General features: G+C 39.4%; 1 protein-coding gene across 15 annotated transcripts in view; it reads left to right on the forward strand.

Moving 5' to 3' along the window:
• Positions 1-24,775, forward strand: part of LOC110464783 (FH1/FH2 domain-containing protein 3-like) — a 127,848-nt gene that overhangs the window by 37,884 nt on the left and 65,189 nt on the right. For 13 of the 15 annotated variants that reach the window (XR_002464539.1, XR_002464540.1, XR_002464538.1 and 10 more), the window contains one exon: positions 20,980-24,163. Coding sequence is in view for 12 of the 15 variants with exons in the window: in XM_021520179.1 (XP_021375854.1) it covers positions 20,980-24,163 (3,184 nt within the window). In the remaining 3 variants the exon portion in view is untranslated. Of the gene's footprint in view, positions 1-8,171; positions 8,290-20,979; positions 24,164-24,775 lie in introns of those variants that run through there. The other 2 variants (XM_021520188.1, XM_021520185.1) reach the window with 2 other exon arrangements.

Here is a 24,775-nt window from a genome sequence, read left to right on the forward strand (position 1 = left end):
AGTTCCATAACACGACCCCGGGGATTAAATAGACCCCAGCTCCTTAGCACCATTTCGTTACGTCACCACCCCACTGCTTCTACATACACTGTGCATGTTTCTAATTGGCAATATTTGATTAAACGATGGGAACCGAACATCTTACATAGGCAGCCGTTAAAGAAAAACACAAGCAAATCAGTAGCACCTTAATACGCATGAATGGAAGTGTAAACGTCTGGTACTTTAAGTGTATAATGTGTAATGTTAGTGTATACATGTGTAAGTTAAGTGTAAGGATGTGAAATGTATAAGTTTAGATGCGTAATATAAAAGTATAGATTTGTATTGTGATTGTATAGATGTGTAATGAAAGTGTATCAAAAAGTAATGTTAGGGTACACATGTGTAAATTATTCGTTGTAAATGTGTAAAATAAGTGTGTAACTGTGTAATGTAAGTGTATACATATGTAATGTAAGTGTATAGATGTGTAGTGTAAGTGTATAGATGTGTAGTGTAAGTGTATATATGTGTAGTGTAAGCGTATAGATCTGTAGTGTAAGTGTATAGATGTATAGTGTAAGTGTATAGATGTGTAGTGTTAGTGTATAGATGTGTAATGTAAGTGTTTAGATGTGTAGTGTTAGTGTATAGATGTGTAATGTAAGTGTTTAGATGTGTAGTGTTAGTGTATAGATGTGTAATGTAAGTGTTTAGATGTGTAGTGTTAGTGTATAGATGTGTAATGTAAGTGTATAGATCTGTAATGTAAGTGTATAGATGTGTAGTGTATGTGTATAGATGTGTAGTGTAAGTGTATAGGTGTGTAGTGTACGTGGATATATGTGTAGTGTAAGTGTATAGATCTGTAGTGTAAGGGTATAGATGTGTAGTGTAAGTGTTTAGATGTGTAGCGTAAGTGTATAGATGTGTAGTGTAAGTGTTTATATGTGTAGTGTAAGTGTATAGATATGTAGTGTAAGCGTATAGATGTGTAGTGTAAGTGTTTAGATGCGTAGTGTAAGTGTATAGATGTGTAGTGTAAGTGAATAGATGTGTAGTGTAAGTGTATAGATGTGGAGTGTAAGTGTATAGATGTGTAGTGTAAGGGTATAGATGTGTAATGTAAGTGTATAGATCTGTAATGTAAGTGTATAGATGTGTAGTGTTTGTGTATAGATGTGTAATGTAAGTGTATAGATGTATAGTGTAAGTGTATAGCTGTGTAGTGTAAGTGTATAGATGTGTAGTGAAAGTGTATATATGTGTAGTGTAAGTGTATAGATGTGTAGTGAAAGTGTATATATGTGTAGTGTAAGTGTATAGATCTGTAGTGTAAGGGTATAGATGTGTAGTGTAAGTGTTTAGATGTGTAGTGTAAGTGTATATATGTGTAGTGTAAGTGTATAGATCTGTAGTGTAAGTGTATAGATGTGTAGTGTAAGTGTTTAGATGTGTAGTGTAAGTGTATAGATGTGTAGTGTAAGTGTATAGATGTATAGTGTAAGTGTATAGATGTGTAGTGTAAGTGTTTAGATGTGAAGTGTAAGTAGAAGTGTAATATGTATAGATGTGTAGTGTAAGTAGAAGTGTAATGTGTGTAGATGTGTAGTGTAAGGGTAATAAGATGTGTGGTAACATTGTATGGATGTGCAAGTTATTTGTGTGTGAAGAGTGAGTTTATTCATGAAAAAAAGGTGATATAAGCGTAAAGATGTAAAATGTTGTCATATAGATGTAATAATGTATGTGTATAGATGTTTTATGTTAGTATACTATACCTGTACCAGATATCGAGGAAATATTCATTTTCAATACTAAGGACATTCAGGATAGGGTTAAAAGGCTTTATAGATTTATGTTTTCAGTTTCGTATTAAGTTATAACAGTCTGCTGTTGAAACCATGTCCCTTGCTTTTTAATTATGTCTATTCTTTGTATAAGTTTGACCTCGGTATGCTAGTTCCGGAAATGTTCAATAAGTATGTGATGGGTTTCGAGACATTTTGTTCCTGTCGTGGAAACCCCCGAATACAATTTAGATTTATATGACCATTCAAGCACTGTATGACATGGATTTTATACCATTTCAAAGAAAGACCACTAACAGGAACGTGGTTAGATACCTGGAGCAGTGACTATAAACTGCACGTTTCTGAATATTTCGACATCTGAGTGGCCATATCAGCGCCCTGCCATAGCGATACAGCGTTAATCTCTAAACACGAACCACATTCTAAGATATGCTTTAAACGTAAATAGAACTCAGTGAAACTCGCTAAGATAAACAACCTAAAACGTCAGAGTTTTCAAAATAAAAAAAGACTGGACCATTAAAACATGAAGCGTGAAATGTGTAGCACCCGGAACCACAGGAACCATTAAAAAGTCTGATACGATGAGCAGACGACATGCCAGATAAAGGCTGTTCCATTGTGTCCGTTAATCTTGTGTGGTCATCACGTGCTTTCCGCTATTCCATCATGTAACCCGACAAGCCGGAAGTTAACTACAAAGTCCGGTCCTGAATCAAGGTCCGATGATAAAAGATTTTCTGTCAATGGTGACGTTACGTTCCTACCGTGCAGGAAATGTATTTTACGCGCATGTCCCTATATCAAAACAACAACAGATGACGCCGAGGTAACGCCAGGGCTGCCGTACCGAGCAAGCTTTTGCTACAAAAACCAACTGAACGAAATATGAACGGTTTCTGTTTTTTTATGCCAATCTTTCGCCATTAGAACAATAATCATGACAGTAAACCAAAAAATGGACTGCAACATAACATTGAAAGATTAGAATCTATATGGCACACGGGAGGAAAGCTTTGTTCGGGTTTCGCGTCCTAGCAACAGCTGGGGTCAGATGAACACTGGGTTGATAGAACATTGGGCATTACTTCGTGTTATTTTACAAGATCAGAAGGAACGACGTCCAGTGAAGGAACACTTTCAAAGAACAAATTATTATCTTGCACTTCGGAACCTTTTAGACAATCTTTCTTAACGCAAAGCCCTAAAGTTTGGCAATCCCTGCCAAAGCATGTGCGCGTTGTGTTGCTTTGGAAACAGTTTTAGAAAAATGTTCCAACTACTATATACTTTGTAGACTTTCTCTCCGCCCGGAAATGACACGGTATCCCACCAATATGACGATACTCACAATACAAAAAGCATTTCTTCATATTGGTATTAGTTAAATTAACTAACAATATGCACACTTTGTAACCGTGTTTAGACCAATGGTCTGTCATATTTAATTGTTTTTGTTTGTTTGCAGAGGTCTTATCAAAATATGCATCGCACATAATTATCGAAACGCAACGAATTAACATACAAGTTTGCAAGGTTTGCTAAAACACCAGCATGCTCCTTGAGAAGTGACTGTGCAATTCGAACAAATCCTGCTGATAAATACAAAATTTCCATCCTGTTTTGATAGTGTTAGTTTTACAGACTTTTGTAAACATGGTGTAAGACGGCGTTCCACATCCCGGGCGCGCGTGTAAAATGCACGTGAGGGTGTTCCGATCGCCTTACCTTCTGCTTCCATCGCAACAGGAACTCTCACACCGCACGTGCTAAAATAATCAAACACACGCGCCTTTCGTCAACAACAAAGCACTTCTCTATCATTTCGTGCTTGATGGGTCATTAAACAATTATTTATGTATTAAGTCCTCGACTAAAGAGATCACACAAATACTTTGTGAAATGTACCTGTGAAGTGCGTCTTCACTTCTAAATATTTCCCTAAAATATCAAGCATAAATGCAGGTGCCGCGAAATTTACTAGGGCATTGGTTCCCCGAAAAAAATTGCTAAAACATGGATCAACACGTATTATATCCGGTAAGGAAATGAATGAATATGTGTTTTGGTCCTTTCAATTGTACATGGTATGGCGATGACAACTTACCAGGTCTGTCTGTTCATAAGGACTGTATTCGGATATCATTTTTAAAAATCAAAGGACTCCGCTCTCGATACATGTATCTGCACCCGAAACACTACGGTTATTTAGAGCGGAACCTTTGGATTACGAAGATAGTAGTGGCATTATATTTGATTTGTTGAATGACTATGTTGGCCAGTGAAGTTGAGGGGTGCCATACGATGTGTAGGTATCCACAGTAACGTCTGAAGTACAGTGGCTCAATGTGGAGTTGATTAGACGTCCGGATTCAAACTTGAACTGGTAGAAATCCCGAGCCAATGATAGAGGGATGTGCTGGTAATTTGTGGGGAAATGTGTGCCACATGTCTTGTTAGTGGCTTCGAAGCTTTTTCATATTTTTCGTATAAAGCCAAAAGAAGATGGGGCACAGCTCCAACCCCACACAACATAGCTACCACGCTTCATTTAGTGTCCGTCTGTTTATCGGAGGGGTCCCGAACGATTAAAAGTCCAGCTAGTGGACCTAGCTCAGATATGTAGGTTTTTCGAAAGGTTTACTTTGATTTGGCTGTGTACTTCATTCATCGTTAATAATTTAAGAATTGAGCCTTGCTTTTGTGGATTTCATGAGATGGTGAATGGAGATGGTCTTGAAACTTAGTCAAAATACAACGGAAATGTAACGGAATATGTCATCGAATTATGGTATTTTTAGCGTCGGTCGTGATCGCCGAGCGACCTTATCACCTGCACTTCTAGTGACAGTGTCTTAAATATAGGGCTAAATCTATTGCCAGTCAACATTCCGACAGACATGTGAACACCCACAAGTTGTGGGGGAGAGGTGGTCGTTTGCACGTACCATTGAAACTTGATCGGAATATTTGATAATCACAAGTTCACTAAGTACATCAGTCTGACTTGTGACATTTGACTGAAGCCCGCCATCTTGTTTAGCGTCATGGGATGATTGATACACGTTCGTACATATAACAATATAGTTTAAGGCCACTGTTAATACGTGGATTGTATGCGGAACGTATATTGTGCATTATAAGGCATAGTGTGTATGATCTGGTATGCCAAATGTAAAGATGATCAAAGACAATATAGTTTTTGGCCATAAACCTTCACATAGTATTGAAGGATATAGATTAAAAAATGTTTGTATCTCCATATTGACAATATTTGTTCAAGCTGTATGACGTTGAATAACAGACGAGATTTCCGTAACACATTGATTTTGTTACCTCAAAAAATAACCAACGCAGTATATCCGTATTGGTATGGCTTATGTTCTAACATACGGGCAAAAGGGGCAGTATTCCCTATATTACCATGCGTCGGTTTATCATTGACGTTCATGGATAATTTTGACGCTAATTCTACAATACGTTTAGAAATTAGACGACACATTGAAATAATGCCGTGGTCCTCATTTCATATAATGACGTCAGAATTATTGTCTTCATAAATAAAAAGAACATTCCAGTTGTGGCGTCTCCTTGTCATGTGATGACGTCACATACCTTAAAATAAATAATAAGAAAATGACAACAGGATCGGAATGAGGACACAGACAGTGTGCTATATATCCTTCTATGTTAAACACACGTAACAGAACTCTAAAGTACCGCTGTATTATTGTGTATTGGTAGCATTGAGGTACAGACGTCTCATCCCGGTAATCTATGAATATACCATGTTATTTGGGCAAATTTTGTGGTTATTTATTATGATGTACATCGTATTAGTATTTATGTTAAATAGGAGAAAAATGTACTGTCAACATAAAATAGTTTCGAACAAGGAAGACCAAATTCAATAGGAAGACAATTTTAAGCCAGTAAATAATAATAACATAGTGCGAACCAGGCGTTCCGGAAGGTTAAGCGTTTTCCTGCACATGTTGTACCGTGATGTTACCTCCCAACAATCCACGAAAGGAATCTTCTTAGCGATCTTCTTAGAGGCCGTGAAAACTTCTGTATTCATAGTAACCACTTAAATTTCGAAGAAGGTCATAATGACGACCATAACATATATTCTATGTAGATTGAATCGTCTCTGATAGAAAACACTGTTAAAGTAACTTATTTGTCGACAGAACGCTTCTAACCACAAACTACTGATACTTAGAATATTTTCTGAGGCATCGAATCAACTGTAACTCCATGATCATGGGAGGGCGGTATGTTACTACTTATAGGAAAGGAAAGTTAAAAATGGTGAAGTTTATCCTAGATTTTGAGGTGAACTATTGTGTTAAATGTAGATAGATTTCAACCTATGAAGTTGAATTACAATGTCTGGGGATAAATAAGTTGTACTTTTGTTTTATACCATGATTAAACATACATATAGCTGCATTATATCTGAATGTGAAATTAAAGTGTATTCCTTTAGCAGCCCTGGTATTAATTCATTTTCATTAAAAAATTAGACAGATCGGCTAGCAGTGTAATTGAACTACCCCAGTATACATGTAAGTCATCATTGTACACGATGAACGCGATACAAACCCGTGCTTACAAATATAATGCTTGACTTGGAATTGTATCAATGTTTTCTAATTATTTTTGTGTTGTTTTCGCTAAAAGAGCGGAGATTGGTGTCTGTTTAGCCTTCTCGTGTAACTACTGAAACATAATTTACCAGACGGTTACCAAGGTAACCAGCTGGAAATATAATCTCCACATTTTCTGCTCCATACCTACAATAATAGCCCGTATGTCAACACGTAGATTGTTTCTGGTGCTACCTTTCTGTCTGCTCTTGTCTCCGATATAATGACCTCTCACCTTTGTCACCTTTGACCTTTCGTTGCCTTAGCAATATTCTGTTTTATCTCGCTATTTTTCATTGACAAATATACACACGGTAGTTTGAAGTAAAATGTCTAGCTCAATAGATAGGGTTTTGTTTGTATGTGTACTTTGCAGTATCTTCTTATATCGTAGTTTAAAGAGAAGTACTGTATTTATTCAGACCAAAACGATCCTCCAGAAGAAAGTATCCAGTTGTCGAAGCAGTCCGCATTGTTATCAAGGGATAGTCTTTGAAATAACAATTTTTTAGCAAACTGTAAAATAAATCAACCAATGGTAGGCCTTCATCATGTTACCATAGAAATAGCACATCAATCGTAAACGTCATGATGTATGGATTGTATGAGCCTCACATTGCTATGACAAACTCTTCAATGAGACCTAACACGTAATCTTAGGTTCGCTCTGTCTTTGATTGGTATCCGTATCTAACGTATGGCTTTTAATTCCATACACCATTTTTTGTGCACCTTTACTTCGTAAACAAAATGCTGTCATCTGCAATTTATGCTAGCTTATACAATATACACTGACAAAGCCATGTAGCTTTAACGCACTGGACGTCGAAAGCACGTGGGTGTTAAACGCATCAACTACAGAAATAAGACTTCCACGAGATGTCTGGTTTCTAGGGGATTGGTAGGTTAGACAATTTTGTTTTTGCACAAGACAGTGAGACATGAGCACTTTTGCTTTTATATTTCTATTTCTACTTGGGAGAATGATACGTGGGTCCGGTTTCACAAACCTCCCTCAAGTTTTTGTTCCCCATTGGAAGCGTTGCTGGAGTTAAGGAAAGATTTCAGAAAATGAAATTTCTCCAAGCTCCATTAGTGCTCTCCTACGAAAAGATAACTTATTGAACATTCGTAAAGCTTTAGACGACAGTTCAGTTATTTTTGGATGTTTATAATCAGGGGTGATAGCAGCCACACCTGTACACCAAGAGACTATACCATCGGGAAGTCCAAAACGTGGTCTCTGAATATATTCATATCGCGGTTTCACAAGGTTGTCATGTGGCAATGTCTGTTTTTTATTAATCATTCTTGACAAATATTTCAAATTCTGGTATAGACGCATTGTTCAAATATAAATTNCCCCCCCCCCCCCCCTTCTTTTTAATGTGAAATAAGTATGATACCTGAGGCTGTGCCGTGGTTTATTGCAAATTGTTTATCATCATTGTACTGAGTTTGTAAAACATTCCTACCACAGAACACGCGTTCCTAGCAAAGGTAGATCGTATAAATAAGACACAATACACCTGCATAACGAGACTACACGGCTACCTTTGTCAACACTGATAAGAACAAATGAGATTACCATGGCGATACAGTTTTTATAAACCGCGGAAATGCTCACTTACTCTCTAAACCGACGTCTTGTTTGTCGCTTCCGCTTTGAAGATTTCCATCATTATTCCGTTAAATACCAAGTGTTTCTTGTACAAGGTCAGTCAGAAAGACCTTGACAGCGCGAGAAGAGTTGTGTAGGGACGATTGTGGAAGGCATGTCCAGAATTGTGCGAAGTTTCCTGTTCGGAATACAAATATTTTTGGCAAGATGGCTTCGATCGGTAAGCAAAAAACCATGAGAAACTCATTTCTCATTTTACCCTTCTGTTTAACGTTCAAGACTGTCGCTTTTTGACGCGTTGCAGTGGTAGGTCCAATCATCGTTTCATTTCCCCGGGCAATATTATGTTTCCTTGACTTGACACTACAAATGCATTGTTTACATGCATTTAAGTCCTCTTATATCAATTTTGTTGTTTTCTCAGCTTTAAGCACTGAAATGTTATTGCCACAATGCTTTTGTGCAATCGAAGATGTAGAATTGTTAGTTTCTTGCAGAAGGTACGTTAGAAGATAATGCATAGCTATTTATGTGACGGCAAGGTTGTTAGCGGTGTGTGTGTTTGTAAACAAAGATGTAACAGAAGAAAACCAGGTAAAATGCTGTTACAAATGTAGAAGTGATATTTTTATATTTCAAATATGCTAGTGTTTCATTGAAAACATTTTCTTGTGAATCTGGAATCAAACTGAATCTTGAAATTTGACAGGAATCTGTTGAATATTTGAATTAAAACAAATATTGACAACAACAACATCAACAAAAAAAGTATAATACATAAGTTATGTAGAGATGTAGAGATCGTGTAGAACGGAATTATGTTCCACTTCCTCTATGAACACTGAAATTGTCATTGTGATATTTACCTCCGTTCCATCACATAATATCATGATATGTGACAGGGACCGTTAGTGTGATTACCGGGTAGGTCATTTTATGTAGCATTCTTTGATACGCTTATGTTAACATTATAACACTTGAACTAATTTGTATATAGATACCCTTACAAAAATGGCAAATCATATGAATAAACTATAACGGACAAAGGAAACCGCAGTATGCATTATAACGTTATTTTATTGAAATGTCCCTCATTCAACTTGCATCTTTTATTTCACTTTATCGAGTATATACTATAAAACGATGAAATTTACACTTCATTTCTTTTACAACAATTATGAAACAAGTTATTTCAACTTATAATCACTCATGTCGGCCCGGGTGTTAGCACGAGGGTGGTCTTGATATGGGAGGAAACCGGAGTACCCGGAGAAAAACCACATGGTCGGGCAGGTGACCTCATACATTATATTATCAGTATAAAACGATAGCTTTATCGCAAACGTAGGCAAATTATTTACTTTTTATTGTTTTAAATTAGTTAATTAATTTGTCTTCGAAAACCTTTTAAGCTTTTTGAGTAACTTGGACTGACCATCAAACACAGAACAAATATCAGGCGGTCAACGGAAGTGATTCTACAGACCAATGTTTAATAAACATTCAGTTAGGAAGTGAAAGACCGTTCATGAAAGTTGGGCGGCTACTGTAGTACGGCTCTCACAAGTCCTCTCACGAGTTCAATAGTACTCCTCCTACATTAGCAGACTCCATACAATATTAGTATACTGTTATAGCTTACGTATTTCTATAGACTGTAGACCATCCAAGCACACAGTCTTACTTCTGACTTGGAGATTTGGGCGAGGCAAACATATGTTAGCTACTAGTGTAAGATCCGACACTGAGATAGGACAGCACGGAATTTAGCCCTCCCTATATTTCTTGTACGAGGTTTTCCTTACGCCAACAACATGGAAAGTCCCAATCAGATAACGATAATTCTTATTAATCCCGCTGACAAATTGGCGATATGAGGGAATGAGGTCCTTGTGAGATGCCCCCTCCCCCGACACAGCACGTGCGCGTCTCATTCCGGCTTTTTATAACATTCCTTACCAAGAGAGAACAAAACTGTCGTCTGCTTCTGAAGCGTGAAGGAACTATATGCAATATAACATAACATGTGTTAACGATACAGAAAATATGAGGTAGACTGTTAATGATTCGTCCAAGGGTCCGATACCGTGTAACGTTTCTGTGGGTACATAAGTTGGAGAACGTAAGTACTGTTCTCAGACTTATCGTCAGTACTCACATGCTACTAACTTTTTATGTAATCTAAAGCGCGTGCATTGCTCAGCATTACGTCATCGTCACTTGTCATCATAGGATGGGTTTCTTGTAAATAGAACAGAAGCTGACACTGTTTCCCTTCTTGGCAGACAGGGATGATGGGAACATAAATACTAGTGTATCATGACAGTCCAATACATGTGTAAGCAGTACAGTTTAACACGCACAATGTCATATAATACAATGACGGAGATAAAAATGAAAAGTGACTCTGTGTTGCTAAACAACCTCCGGTTTTTCCGGAAGTGTTCGTGCAGACTGTATTACGTCTCTTCTTTTCATACCGTTTTTATCAGCATTGCTATTTTTACCAGAATGAATAAGTTATAATAAACAGCAAGAAAGTAAAACCGCGGTAACCAGCTTCATAAATCAATGACATTTTCATTCTCGTTTTATGTGTAGAGAATATGCTTACTGTTAAATAGCAAATGTCTTTGTGCATTAATACATTAACACACAGGTACACAAACACATACACAGTGTGGACGTTAAGTCTACTGATTAATTGATTATTTTTGCAGCAATAATTTTAATAAACGAAATGTATTTGCTTTCTGTTTCAAAACTGAATAAAGTATGAAGAAACATCTAGAAATTAGCTTTCAAAAACTTGTACTTAAACCTTTGTAGGAGTTTTCGCATTCAACCAGTTTCTATTTATCCAATCCAATATATGACATTCTCTGTCTTCACTGTATATTATTTAGTTACCATATTCTACAGGAAGCCTGTCTTAAAGAGTTAGGGACCTTGCTGTGGTAGAGCTCGTGCGTTTCGTTAAACCCGAGAGTTCTGCTGTATAAGTTCAGCTTTACCAGACGCGTCGAAGGGAGGGACCAGACGCCATCCACACATCTCTTTTATACCAAGTCCTATAAGCCATTGCGGTGCATGACAAGTGTATTATTTCACATATTGGAGAACATAATGTGTATAACAGCCCAAAATAGGGTTCTTATCTTATTCTATCCTTCCTTTTCTTGTGTTTCTATTCCTAATCTTCATGCTTTGTAACGCCTCTCTTGGTACCACCTCAATTTTACTGTAGAGCTGTACGTTAGCCCCTGTGGGGAAAACTATGGATTTTGTACCCAGGCGGGGACCGAAGTCCTTCAAAACTGTAGTTGTTATATCCCGCTAAACGTTCAGCATTTAGGGTAAACGTAACCACCGTTGTCAGTATAATGTGACTGGGCGGGAAACTGCTGTGTTTGGTGCCTTCTGCATGGTGTTTTCATGAGGTAGCACTCTAAAGTCAGCATCAGGTCCGCGTTATCGCAAGAAGGCAAATACACCAACGTTCCGTCTCCAATACACACCAATTTGAACCAATCAAATAACAGCTTGAACGGAATCATAGAATGCGTTGTCAATCATATTCAATACCGAAAAGATAAACAAACGACATAACAAGGATGTACACATACTACAACTGATGACCTTTTTCGCGGACATTTGTCTTTTTCTTACTTGATGTAATATTATTGGCATCACAGGTGTGAACAGGTGTTGGCGGAAGTAGGTAGGCGTGGCGAGAAGTTTTACCTGGCTAAAAGCCGAGTAGTGTGTCCTGTTCAATGCCAAACTTTACACACTTCACAAAAACGTAAACGATTTTAATTGGAGCTGAATATAAACGCGCCTTTGTTTACAGCTAGTAAATGTACAATACCGCTTTACATTGCTACTTTGTCTAATAAACATTTCAGCGGAAGCTAAACTCGGAAAAATCGGACCATGATTGGAGGCCCTTTCAAACTTTTCATTCTACCGTTTACAAGACGGACGTTAAGTGGATCTAAATAGGCTTTTAACCGAATATGTCTTTAGATAGTTCAGGAATGTAAAAGTGTACAAATGTTGCGTTCCTCTACGGTATTCGGTTAACAGCGAACGTATTTAAATCAAGTTGGACGAATTTTGAATTCCTGGTGTAAGCGGAAATAAATAATTTAAATTGCTCTACGGTTCCATGTACCACAACACTGATTTTTTATTTTTTTGGAAAGAATCGGAGACAAATGGCATTACCTGACTAATCTGTACCGGGAACAACGAGTTACCTGTGTAATCAGTACAAACAATGCGATTACCGATATATAACATAAATATACTAACCTATAGGTTGTCAATATAACTTACCTATAAATGTTTACACCAGTAAATTAACCTAGTAAAGGTTATCGTGTGAGGCGACTAGTGTTGAAAACTGGATGATATGAGCGTTTGTTTTGTGTCCTCTGATTAAACGTACCGTGCATAAAGGGGGAGTGAGTACTATAGACTTTGGAGTGGAAGATATACAATTCTTTTTTTACACAGCTTTCTATTTGGGATCTTCCCTACTTTTCTAAGTTTTTAATTTCTACGCTATTTTTCTTTGCAATGTGACGTGTAACACCCGTACTTTCGTTTCGAAAGGTTTGGATTTTGCTGTAGTCCTTTTTTTGGCTGAACAAACACTCTTACGCGACACTAATACTGAAATGTAAAATTTCCTTTGTCATATCTGTGTAGGATTTGTATCTTTGTCACATTCAAGGTCATATGGACATGCTGTTCCCAGATGTTGGGGTCAGCCCACTATGGATTACTTTGGTAATTTCATCTTTGATATTATTATAAAAAATATATTTCCTACAACTCATCTACTGAATGAGATTGTGGATCAGAAAGAATGATGGCACGGTATCAGTTAATGGCGGATGTGCCATCGGTTAGGCAATGAGTCGACAAGGAAAGACAACTCTAACTCTATAGAGGAAGACAAGTGTAGAGGGATGATAGGGTACGATAAGGCTGATCCACTCAGAGAATGTAATAGTTAGTGATAGATATACCAGATGAGAGATCGGGGGAGATAGGGGAGGTAGTACTGATAGGTTAGCGTATATATCTCTGGTGATGACCTATCGTAGGTTATTAATCCGCCATTAACTGTGTTTCATACACAAATATCTGTACGTATGTCACTCACTTTTAGGTAGGAACCGTCTCTTTATCTTGTCAGACTTTACAAACTCAAGCTGAATTTTGTTTTCTTTTGAAAATGAAGATTTATAAGTGAGGGATATCTTGATCTGTTGCGGATCACGTGCATTTCCACGTGTTTATTTCTAGTCCCATAACTATCTCAGTGGTAACGAAGCTAGCACGCTACATTAAAATAGGAGACATCAAAGTAAAATCGTATAAATAACAACCCGAAAAATGCAAAGTGGAACATTGCAAAACTTGAATAAATATTTTCATAAAGAGATAGTATGCGCGTAAAGATGCTTACTTCTACTGAAATATTATGTGTTACGTACAAGGATATAGATTACAAAGTCAAGAACGAGTGAGAGATGGATAACCAATGGGACCTGGCCCGCGTCCAGCGCCATCTATCGGTAGTCGTGATACGTCTGAAATGGCATTTTGAAGGTCATAACTTGTCCTTGACCAGGGGCTAGCGGCTTATCCTAATCTTGGAAAGTGATCATTGTTCTTTTAATGTGTTTAGTTACAGCGAACATCCCTTTTGTAAACGTACTCTGTTGTTTGTTACAAGTCGTCAAGCTGAAAAAAGCAGTAGACTAGCTTTCCAATTTACAGACCTGTGTGGAAGACATGGACAGCAAGCATGAACGTCCTAAACAGTTGTGTTTCTTGTCATGAATACCACGGCAACTAAACGTGTATAGCACTAAGACGTTATTTTTTGCAGTGCAGACACAAATACTACCAAGTAATTCGAGTTGCTATCCATGACGAGTTACTGACTTACATAGATTGACGGTTTCAATGTTTTCACGCTTCATGATAGCCAGTCAAATGTGAGATAATGGCTATAAATCCGACACAAGAACAATATAGATAAACGTATGTTTCTTATATAAAACTTCTATAGATATTAACAAAGTCTGAAAATTTTGCAATACGGACTTCTCCTTTCAAACATTATAAACCTTTACATGTCAAAAGATCCCATTGGCTGTTGGGCGATGTAAACATTTCCGGTTTTGTGTCAGACAAATTACACAGAGCATTTTTCAATCAATTTGAATTCTATCTTCTCAGCGTACCAAAGTACCCCCGCGCACCTGTCGGTGTAAATAGGAGAAACTGATATCAGTTAATGTCATGTAACCACGGCTGGCTTACCGGCTGGGAGGAACCTCTTCTTCTCGTAATGAACTGGCGCTTAGTACATTGAGTAGGTACGAGTACCCCACTGGTCTCGGCATCAGAATGCATAAAAATGTATTTTTAGTCAACCCCTTAAAAGTTTCCCTACAAAGGCAGTGATGTCCTCCCTGCGTACTCGTAGACAATGTACCGTGAAAAGAGGAACCCCAACAATCCGGATATTTCATTAATCCGTATCCGGATTGTCATTGTTCTGTTGTTTTGAACTGCTGGTTGTGAAGTCTTAATGCTAAGTATTCGTTTTTGAACATGTTATCCGGAGTAAATATTTTCCCTAATGTCTACGGTGATTACTCTCCCTCTGTTCGATCGTAAATACAATTTATTCGAAAATCATGGAAAGCGTTAGTTGATCAAATGGAGATTGCTGATGTATGTGGGGACACTTTGACGTCAAACATACAAAATAAATAGAAACGGCGCTATTTTTGTCAGTTTGAGCAAATGTGATTCGATTTGTCATTGGGTATAGAAACAATTCGATTCCCACTAACCCTTCAGGAAGTGTGGGTGTACGATGTATGTGGTTAGTCTATTTCAATCACGGGTTTATGGTAATTGGTATTCCATGTGACCCCCGGGGAGACGAAGGGGAGGGGGAACAGTACGTACTCACAACATGCGGCGCACGTTGCACTCATGCTCACCCCAAAGAGATAAGAGGATCCTCTTAGACCAAACCATCGTCGGTAAGATTCACTGCATCACTAACCTGAGGGGCCCTCGAAGGGGACACCGAAATGAGGATTGGTTGTGACAACTCGACAGTTTTACTTCATAATGGCTGTTTAATAAAAATGTTTTATAAGGAATTCGAGATTATTTAAAGGTGTAGGTTATAAGTACCTGCTATCGGAGAAATATAATTGGTCTTTTACTATAATTTAAACAAGGGGCTTCTGTTTAATGTTGCGATGAAGATGCGTGCGCTGAGTGTATCATAGGCCCAGCGTGACTCCACACATAGGAGAGTTCCCTGATTCACCGGCTCAGGTTGCCTTAATACCAACATAAACAATAGATGGCATTTCCGCGTGCATTGCACGCCCGAGAGCGTGTTTAGTTTGGGATATATTTCATAATAATGAGGATGGTTTCAGCGATTGCTCTACAATTCCCCGTCAAACTGTCTCGGGAAGTGTAAAGTACGGAACGATAACCTTTGGTACTATCCTACCGGAGTGTTAAACTTTTGTGTGATATAATCGAGGATTAATTGTGTACAAGGGATATTGTGGATATATACATGTACAAAAATAGAGCATCTGGGTGAGTGTGTGTTTTATTATTTAATAACAGAAACAACCCCTGTACAGGACAGTAAGGTACACACACACCAGGGGTAACAGTTCTACTATATTTTGATTGAAATATGAAATAATAATACACTGAACACTGATACATTAAAACAGGACTATCTGAGTCCAGTGTTGGTATTTCCTGATTCCGATAATTCCATATTTATTGAAACTGAAAATTATTTAATTTAACTTCGTAATTTTGTGTTAGGGTTACAGATTGTATCCACATATGATGTTCGCGGAAACTTACATGATGAGTGAGGAATAAAATAATATGTCAAATGAGGTGAACTAGCAAGCGGAAAGTAGGCGGGATTTCAAGAGGCCTACATGTGTAGATTTTATATAAGGATGTATAATTTTAAAGATGAATGTCTATATTGTTCCGTACAAGAATGTTTAAAAACACACACACACACACACACACACACACACACACACGCGCGCGCAAACGAGTATAACTATTCTCATATATAAACTATAATATTGAGTACCGTTACTTCCAATTAAAGCATAATGATGTGTACCGTTACTTATATATATATTATTTTTCAAAATGTTTGATATACTTATAATTACATAAAGTATGCTACTGTGAAACTTACTTATAGTAACATAAAGTATAAATCCGTACTGTTACTAATATTCATAAAAAAAGTACAGAAATGTAAACCAATACTTATAATTGACTACAGTATATAACTGTGAACCGACTGTGTATTACTCATAGATTGTCTGTATTATCTCCAGTGTCATAACTTGTTCACATCACGTGATGTACCTATTGTACACAGAACATGGTATTACGTCACCTAATAGACAGTTATTTGGTAAACATGTGTAACATTCCTTCTCATTTTTAAACCAAGACCTGGGTTCTAGTCTGTTCACCAGACACACGTTAGACAAAAACCCAATAACGCATAACGCACTTCTGCTAAATAGTTGTCTTCTACCGGATCGTAAGTGTAGTCCATTAAATACGTTACGCATGTTTTACACGCGGGCTTGTATAGTAGTCTCCAGTGTGTATCTATTATCGGAGTTGTCTCTGTGTTGTTTTTAACAAGATTACCGTACATATCTACCAGGTTATTATACTGTAAATAAGATGTTACAATGCATACTGTATTTATACGTACATACACCTATTAACAAGATGCACTGTATAAGAATGTATCATATGAATACCCATGTATACTGTAAATAAGCATTCATGGAGTTAATATACTGTAAGTATTTGTGAGAATATTGTTCTGCATACACGTATTTACAAAGTTGTATTCTGAAAGATATCTTGACAACATCACTGCATTCTGTAAATGAAATATTGATAGACGGATGTGTGGAACAAAATTGTTTTGAAATTTTCAAATTTTGTGTAATGTTGACGTATGTGTATACAGTGTAATGTTGACGGTGTACAGTGTAAGGTTTACGTTTGTGTCCAGTGTAAGGTTGACGGTGTACAGTGTAAGGTTAAAGTTTGTGTCCAGTGTAAGGTTGACGGTGTACAGTGTAAGGTTTACGTTTGTGTTCAATATAATGTTGAAGTATGTGTACAATATATTGTTGACGTATGTGTACAATGTAATGTTGACGTATGTGTACAATATAATGTTGACGTATGTATACATATGCAAGACCACACACTTGTGTTTTTATTACGCGGACGAATATATTCACGAGTGCGCGTAGCGCACGAGTGAATATATACGTCCGCGCAATAAATGAGTGCTTTCTGATTCGTTAGAAAAAACACAAGTGTGTGGTCTTGCTTTTATCACATACCTTCCGTATTTGGTAGAGATCGATACAAAGATTTTATAAACTTTGATATTTTTTGCAAAAACCGAGAACTTTTCAGTTCGCCAGGACAAGGGGTTTCCCATAAAAAGTAGTTCCGGTTAGTAGGCAAATACAACATTCCCTATTGCACATGTGCAATACAGAACGTTGTATTTCATGGCCTGAAAATTGCTTGTATTACTATAACAATATTCAACAGGTATGTGATAAAATGTAATGTTGACGTACGTGTACAGTGTAAGGTTGACGTTTGTGTGCAATGTAATGTTGACGTACGTGTACAGTGTAAGGTTGACGTTTGTGTGCAATGTAATGTTGACGTACGTGTACAGCGTAAGGTTGACGTTTGATGTGCAATGTAATGTTGACGTATGCGTACTGTGTAATGGTGACGTATGTGTAATGTGTAATATCGAAGGATGTGTATAGTGGAATGCTGACGTATTTGCATAATGTAGCTCGGCATATGTTTTCAGGGAAATGTTGATGAATATGTGTAGTATTATGATGGCAGTTATGTCAAATACAATACCACTATTAGATATGAATTTACCAGCTGTAAAACGCCTTTCTGTCTATCTTTTTTTAACAACCTTTGAAAATTGGTCTATTTTGCTTGTTATCTGTTGTACGTAGTTGATTGTATAAAACCTACTTAGTGATATCACAACTCTAGGACAGTATATACTTAAAGTAATTGATATACTACATGTCTGAATTTGTAAAGTGTTAAAACCCTTTTAGCAAAATGCATACTATGTATAGATACATTATTTCCTTGTTCTGTGTCTCCTGGGTGTGTATACTATGTATAAATACATAATGTCCTTGTTCTGTGTCTCCTGGGTGTGTATACTATGTATAGATACATAGTGTCCTTGCTCTGTGTCTCCTGGGTGTGTATACTGTGTATAGATACATAGTGGCCCTGTTCTGTGTCTCCTGGGTGTGTATACTATGTATAAATACATAATGTCCCTGTTCTGTGTCTCCTGGGTGTGTATACTGTGTAAAGATACATAATGTCCTTGCTCTGTATCTCCTGGGTGTGTATACTGTGTATAGATACATAGTGACCTTGTTCTGTGTCTCCTGAGTGTGTATACTATGTATAGATACATAGTGGCCTTGTTCTGTGTCTCCTGGGTGTGTATACTATGTATAGATACATAATGTCCTTGCTCTGTGTATCCTGTGTGTGTATACTGTGTATAGATACATAATGTCCCTGTTCTGTGTCTCCTGGGTGTGTATACTGTGTATAGATACATAGTGACCTTGTTCTGTGTCTCCTGGGGGTGTATACTATGTATAGATACATAATGTCCTTGCTCTGTGTATCCTTGGTGTGTATACTGTATATAGATACATAATGTCCTTGCTCTGTGTCTCCTGGGTGTGTATACTATGTAAAGATACATAGTGACCTTGCTCTGTGTGTCCTGGGTGTGTATACTATGTAAAGATACATAATGACCTTGTTCTGTGTCTCCTGGGTGTGTATACTATGTAAAGTTACATAGTGACCTTGTTCTGTGTCTCCTGGGGGTGTATACTGTGTATAGATACATAATGTCCTTGCTCTGTGTATCCTTGGTGTGTATACTGTGTATAGATACATAATGTCCCTGTTCTGTGTCTCCTGGGTGCGTATACTATGTATAGATACATAATGTCCCTGTTCCGTGTCTCCTGGGTGTGTATACTGTGTATAGATACATAGTGTCCTTGTTCTGTGTCTCCTGGGTGTGTATACTGTATATAGATACATAGTGTCCTCTGTGTATCCTTGGTGTGTATACTGTATATAGATACATACTGTCCTTGCTCTGTGTCTCCTGGGTGTGTATACTGTGTATAGATACATAGTCTCCTTGTTCTGTGTCTCCTGGGTGTGTATACTGTGTAAAGATACATAATGTCCTTGTTCTGTGTCTCCTGGGTGTGTATACTATATATAGATACATAATGTCCCTGTTCTGTGTCTCCTGGGTGTGAATACTATGTATAGATACATAATTTCCTTGTTCTTTGTCTCCTGGGTGTGTAAACTATGTATAGATACATAATGTCCTTGTTCTGTGTCTCCTGGGTGTGTATACTATGTAAAGATACGTAGTGACCTTGTTCTGTGTCTCCTGGGTGTGTCTCCTATGTATAGATACATAATGTCCCTGTTCTGTGTCTCCTGGGTGTGAATACTATGTATAGATACATAATTTCCTTGTTCTTTGTCTCCTGGGTGTGTAAACTATGTATAGATACATAATGTCCTCGTTCTGTGTCTCCTGGGTGTGTATACTATGTATAGATACATAATTTCCTTGTTCTGTGTCTCCTGGGTGTGTAAACTATGTATAGATACATAATGTCCTTGTTCTGTGTCTCCTGGGTGTGTATACTATGTATAGATACATAGTGACCTTGTTCTGTGTCTCCTGGGTGTGTATACTGTGTATAGATACATAATGTCCCTGTTCTGTGTCTCCTGGGTGTGTATACTGTGTATAGATACATAATGTCCTTGTTCTGTGTCTCCTGGGTGTGTAAACTGTGTATAGATACATAATGTCCCTGTTCTGTGTCTCCTGTGTGTGTATACTGTGTATAGATACATAATGTCCTTGTTCTGTGTCTCCTGGGTGTGTATACTGTGTATAGATATAGTGTCCCTGTTCTGTGTCTCCTGGGTGTGTATACTGTATATAGATACATAGTGTCCTTGTTCTGTGTCTTCTTGGTGTGTATACTGTATATAGATACATAATGTCCCTGTTCTGTGTCTCCTGGGTGTGTATACTGTATATAGATACATAATGTCCCTGGTCTGTGTCTCCTGGGTGTGTATACTATGTAAAGATACATAATTGCCTGGTTTTGTGTCTTCTTGGTGTGTATACTGTATATCGATACATAGTGTCCTTGTTCTGTGTATGTATAGATACATAGTGACCCTGTTCTGTGTCTCCTGGGTGTGGATACTATGTAAAGATACATAATGTCCTTGTTTTGTGTCTTCTTGGCGTGTATACTGTATATAGATACATAGTGTCCCTGTTCTGTGTCTCCTGGGTGTGTATACTATGTAAAGATACATAATGTCCTTGTTTTGTGTCTTCTTGGTGTGTATACTATGTATAGATAAATAGTGACCTTGTTCTGTGTCTCCTGGGTGTGTATACTATGTATAGATACATAATGTACTTCAAAACGAATACACTTTAAACCTACGTTGCAGGTCTCAAATAATTGTACAGTTATCTAACCCCATGCAGACGAACCTTTGAATATATTCTTCCTTTTCTTTGAAAACATTAAAAAATTGCGATATATTGTTTTTACATTTCATAATCACGTGACTTTGTTAGAAATGTGTTAATGTTAAATAAATGTTTCGTTTCTCGTTGCAGCTTTACGACAACATGGGGTCCGGAAAGGGCTATGGCGGATCTACCAGTAGGTACAGCAGCGGCCTAGGGACCAGTAGCTATCTCAGTCCGACGTACGGCTCGCAAAACAAAAGCGGGTCGTCCTACGGGTCACCAACAAAAACCTACTCATCAGGCTACCAACAACCCTCGTCATCCGGGTCTCGATACGGGTACGGCGGCGGTTCTGTCCGAGACCGGATACAGAAAATTTCGTCAGCGGAGACACCGCGCAGCACGGGCAAAGATACCGGAACCAGTATGTATACTCCATTAAGTAGTAGAGGGACCACACAGACAAGGGGAGACCAGTACGGAAGCGGAGGCGGATACGACAAATATTCATCACGGAGTGCGGGGTCTGACCCTTATGGTAGCAAATCTGGATATTTGTCAGACTATGGTGGTAGTACAAGGTCATATAGTTCTTGGGACCGAGGGTCGTCAAGATCAGGTCGCAGTTACGGAACTGCTAGCAGAGAAACATCCCCTGTGAGTCAGCGATCGTCACGATATGACTACGGTACCAAGGCTGCCACTCCGTCTCCGTACAGCACTTACAAAAGTAGTTCAGAGGTGTCGCCACCAGTAAACCGAAAGTACGACCGCCAGGCGTCACGATCATCGGACGTAGAATATTCTGCTAGGGACAGGGGTGACAGGTATGAAAAGAGGCGGTCATCACGTGACTTTATCCGCCCGCCTCCTCGGAAGAAAGTTTCCGTGTCCTCCGACAGTGATGAGGACGACAGTGCTCCCGAGGCGGAGAAAGATGGCTTCAAGGGTCGGTACCTCATATCGAGGGGAACTTCACCGATGCCTGAAAACGAAGCCCCAAAACGAGATTTACGATATAGAAAGGACAAAAAGTCAGTTTCGCGGACCAAACGTATTAGGCCACTGAGCAACAGAGACTCCCGGCGTGAGAGTCGATATCGGGACTACCGCAATCCTACTCTCGTTGATTGCTCTACTCAAACACACATGGACCAACCCACCTCTCGCCGAAGTCGGCACTCGTCTGGCAGCTACGGCGGCGAAGTGAGCGGTGACCTGAGGGACAAGGCGGCGATGGCTGCCTTGGCCTTGATAGACAGTGGAGGTGGGGATGGCAAAGACGATTCGTTCTACAAGTATCGAGATAAGTTTGACAAAAACAAACAACCAATGTCACCAGGTTATAACGCGACGGATAGTCCGAGGAGTAAACGATTTTCGTATCGCGATACATCAGCAAAAGACGAATCATTAGGGGAGATTCCTCCCGAAAAATCATGGCGTCAGTCCGTGTACGGTACCTCAACGCCAATGAAGAAATCCGAGGAGGAAGAAGTACCAAGACGACGACGCCGGCAGCTTTCTAATGTAGAGCCTGACTATGAAAATGTCGAAGAGGATTCGAGGCCAAGCTCACGTCGGGGTGAAAGACGCTCCCAGGGATCGGACAGGGACCGGCGCTCACAGCGTGAGATGGCTCAGGATTACAGTCGCTCCAACTCCCGGGACAGTCTTCTTGACGACAAACCCGCGCGGAGGCGGAGGCATGGTAGTAAGGAGCTTCTGGATGCACCTCCTGAACCGGAAGTTATTGTCCATACTCCGGAAGAGGTTCCGGTACAGCGACGAAGGCGGCACGGAAGTAAAGAACTACTGGATGATCCTGCTGAGTCACTGACTCCAGAGACCATTTCGTTAAGAGACAGTATTGAGAAAGTTCAGCAATGGAAACAAAACCTACCGAATCCAGACCCGTACTATGAGGACCATCCTCCTCCACAGCCTCAACCGCCGACTAGGCATCTCGAGACTGGCTTCCCAAGGAGTGATTCAGGCGAGTATTTTTCTGCTCACGACTACCCTGTGAATCCAAATTCTAGACCAAATGACGGTAAGGTCATGTCTCCTGACAGAGGCAGGGGAAGAGACTCTCGTGGGTCGGGAAATTATGGTCGTGAGCAGGAGCATGCTCCATACCGTGATGACTCCCCGGGGAGACAAAGGAGGCAATATCGACGCGATGACTCGCACGATAATGTGTTTTCTGGTGACGATGAGTTAGATGGACATTATCGCAAAAAGGAACATCGCAAGTCAGACCTGAACAGGGCCGATGGTGAACACTACGCAATCACCCGTGACGAGTCTCCCAACAGGTTGCGTCGCTCACACAGACCACCCTCTGGCGATGGTGTACGGCGTTTGACGCGAGAAGGATCAAGGGAAGACAATCTAGATGATAGAAAGACAAGGAGGGATGACCATGATCGTGGACACACAAGCGATAGCTCTCAGTTTGGATTTAATCGGGAAAGTTCGCCAAATCGGTCACATCCACAGAAGAAGCCCGGGAGTAGACCAAACTCTCGGGAAAGCATACTAGACGAAGGTCGTGTTCGACGAAGCACCTCCCGTGAGGGCATGCTGGATGAAGGTAAAGTGCGACGGAGCAATTCACGTGAGGGTATGTTGGATGAAGGTAAAGTGCGGCGAAGCAATTCACGTGAGGGCATGCTGGATGAATGTAAAGTGCGGCGAAGCAATTCACGTGAGGGCATGTTGGACGAAGGGAAAGTAAGACGCAGCAACTCAAGAGAAGGAATGTTGGATAACGGTAAGCTTAGACGAAGTAATTCGCGAGAAGGCGTCTTGGAGGAGAAGCTGGTGGAGTACCCCCCTGCATACAGTCGGCCGGGACAGCTCGCCATCTCCAACGAGAGCCTGGCACACATGAGCAACTCGGCATCCGCTGGATCAATCAACTCGATTGTTCCAGACGACGGGACGCTTCATGCAACAAAGTCACCTAACTCGATTACATCAAATGAAGGACTTCACTCACCCGTGTCTCAGTCTCGTCTTCACGCCCCGTCGCCGGGGGCCAACAAAGGACTTCCAGACCTGGTACCCGGAGGACCCAAGGCAGGGCCGGAAGGTAAGGATCAAAAGCGTCAGTTACAACGATACGTCCGCCGTACTAAGAGTGGATATATTGGCAAAGTACAAGATATTGACAGGTATCTTGGACCCGCTAATAAGGACGAATCTGAAAGCGGGGGTTCGGCTAAAAAGACTTCCGGCACCGATAAATCTGACAGGCCCCCAAACCTGATGGACACTCCTGTTCCCAAACATCCTGACCCTCTCAAGCCATCTCCCAATGTCCCAGGTAAATACTTGCCTGTGCTTTGTGCAAAAGTTATGACGTCATATATAGATTTGTGGTTGGTTAAATGCTGGTTTTGTGGTCAAGCCATTTTGGTGGCAGAGTTTTGTATCGTTTAACCGAGATAATAATATCTGTTGTTATTGCAGCTTGTTTGGTATGGATAGCATTGCTACTTTTTCATCTAATATTTTTTTTCTTCTAAATATTGTTGCTTATGAAATAGTATTTGCAACTGATGACGTCATGACTGGATTGTGCTGCTTCCGCTTTTACTTGTGCTAACACTGAATTTCTACTTACCCTGTTGTTTCCACGGTAACGCTTCCCTGCCGTCCCGGGGTGGGAGAGATTTCATAACATGGTGTCCAATTTCGGTTAGGGTTGTATTTCATTGTATTGGGGTTAATCAATAAGTTATCAATACTTAATACTTCTTAAAGGCATGACTCATACTAACTTACTTCACATTTAGGACAGGTAAACAAATTCCGCCACGTAGGCTATGAACTGTTCATTTTGTTCAGATTCCGAAGTTTAAAACACTTATTTTTCATAGATTTGAAAATGTCTCCGGTTAAACTCACCTTCTGTCATATTTTGGTTGAAAATGTT

Source organism: Mizuhopecten yessoensis, unplaced genomic scaffold, assembly GCF_002113885.1.
Source record: "Mizuhopecten yessoensis strain PY_sf001 unplaced genomic scaffold, ASM211388v2 scaffold11033, whole genome shotgun sequence".
Lineage (NCBI taxonomy): Eukaryota > Metazoa > Mollusca > Bivalvia > Pectinida > Pectinidae > Mizuhopecten > Mizuhopecten yessoensis.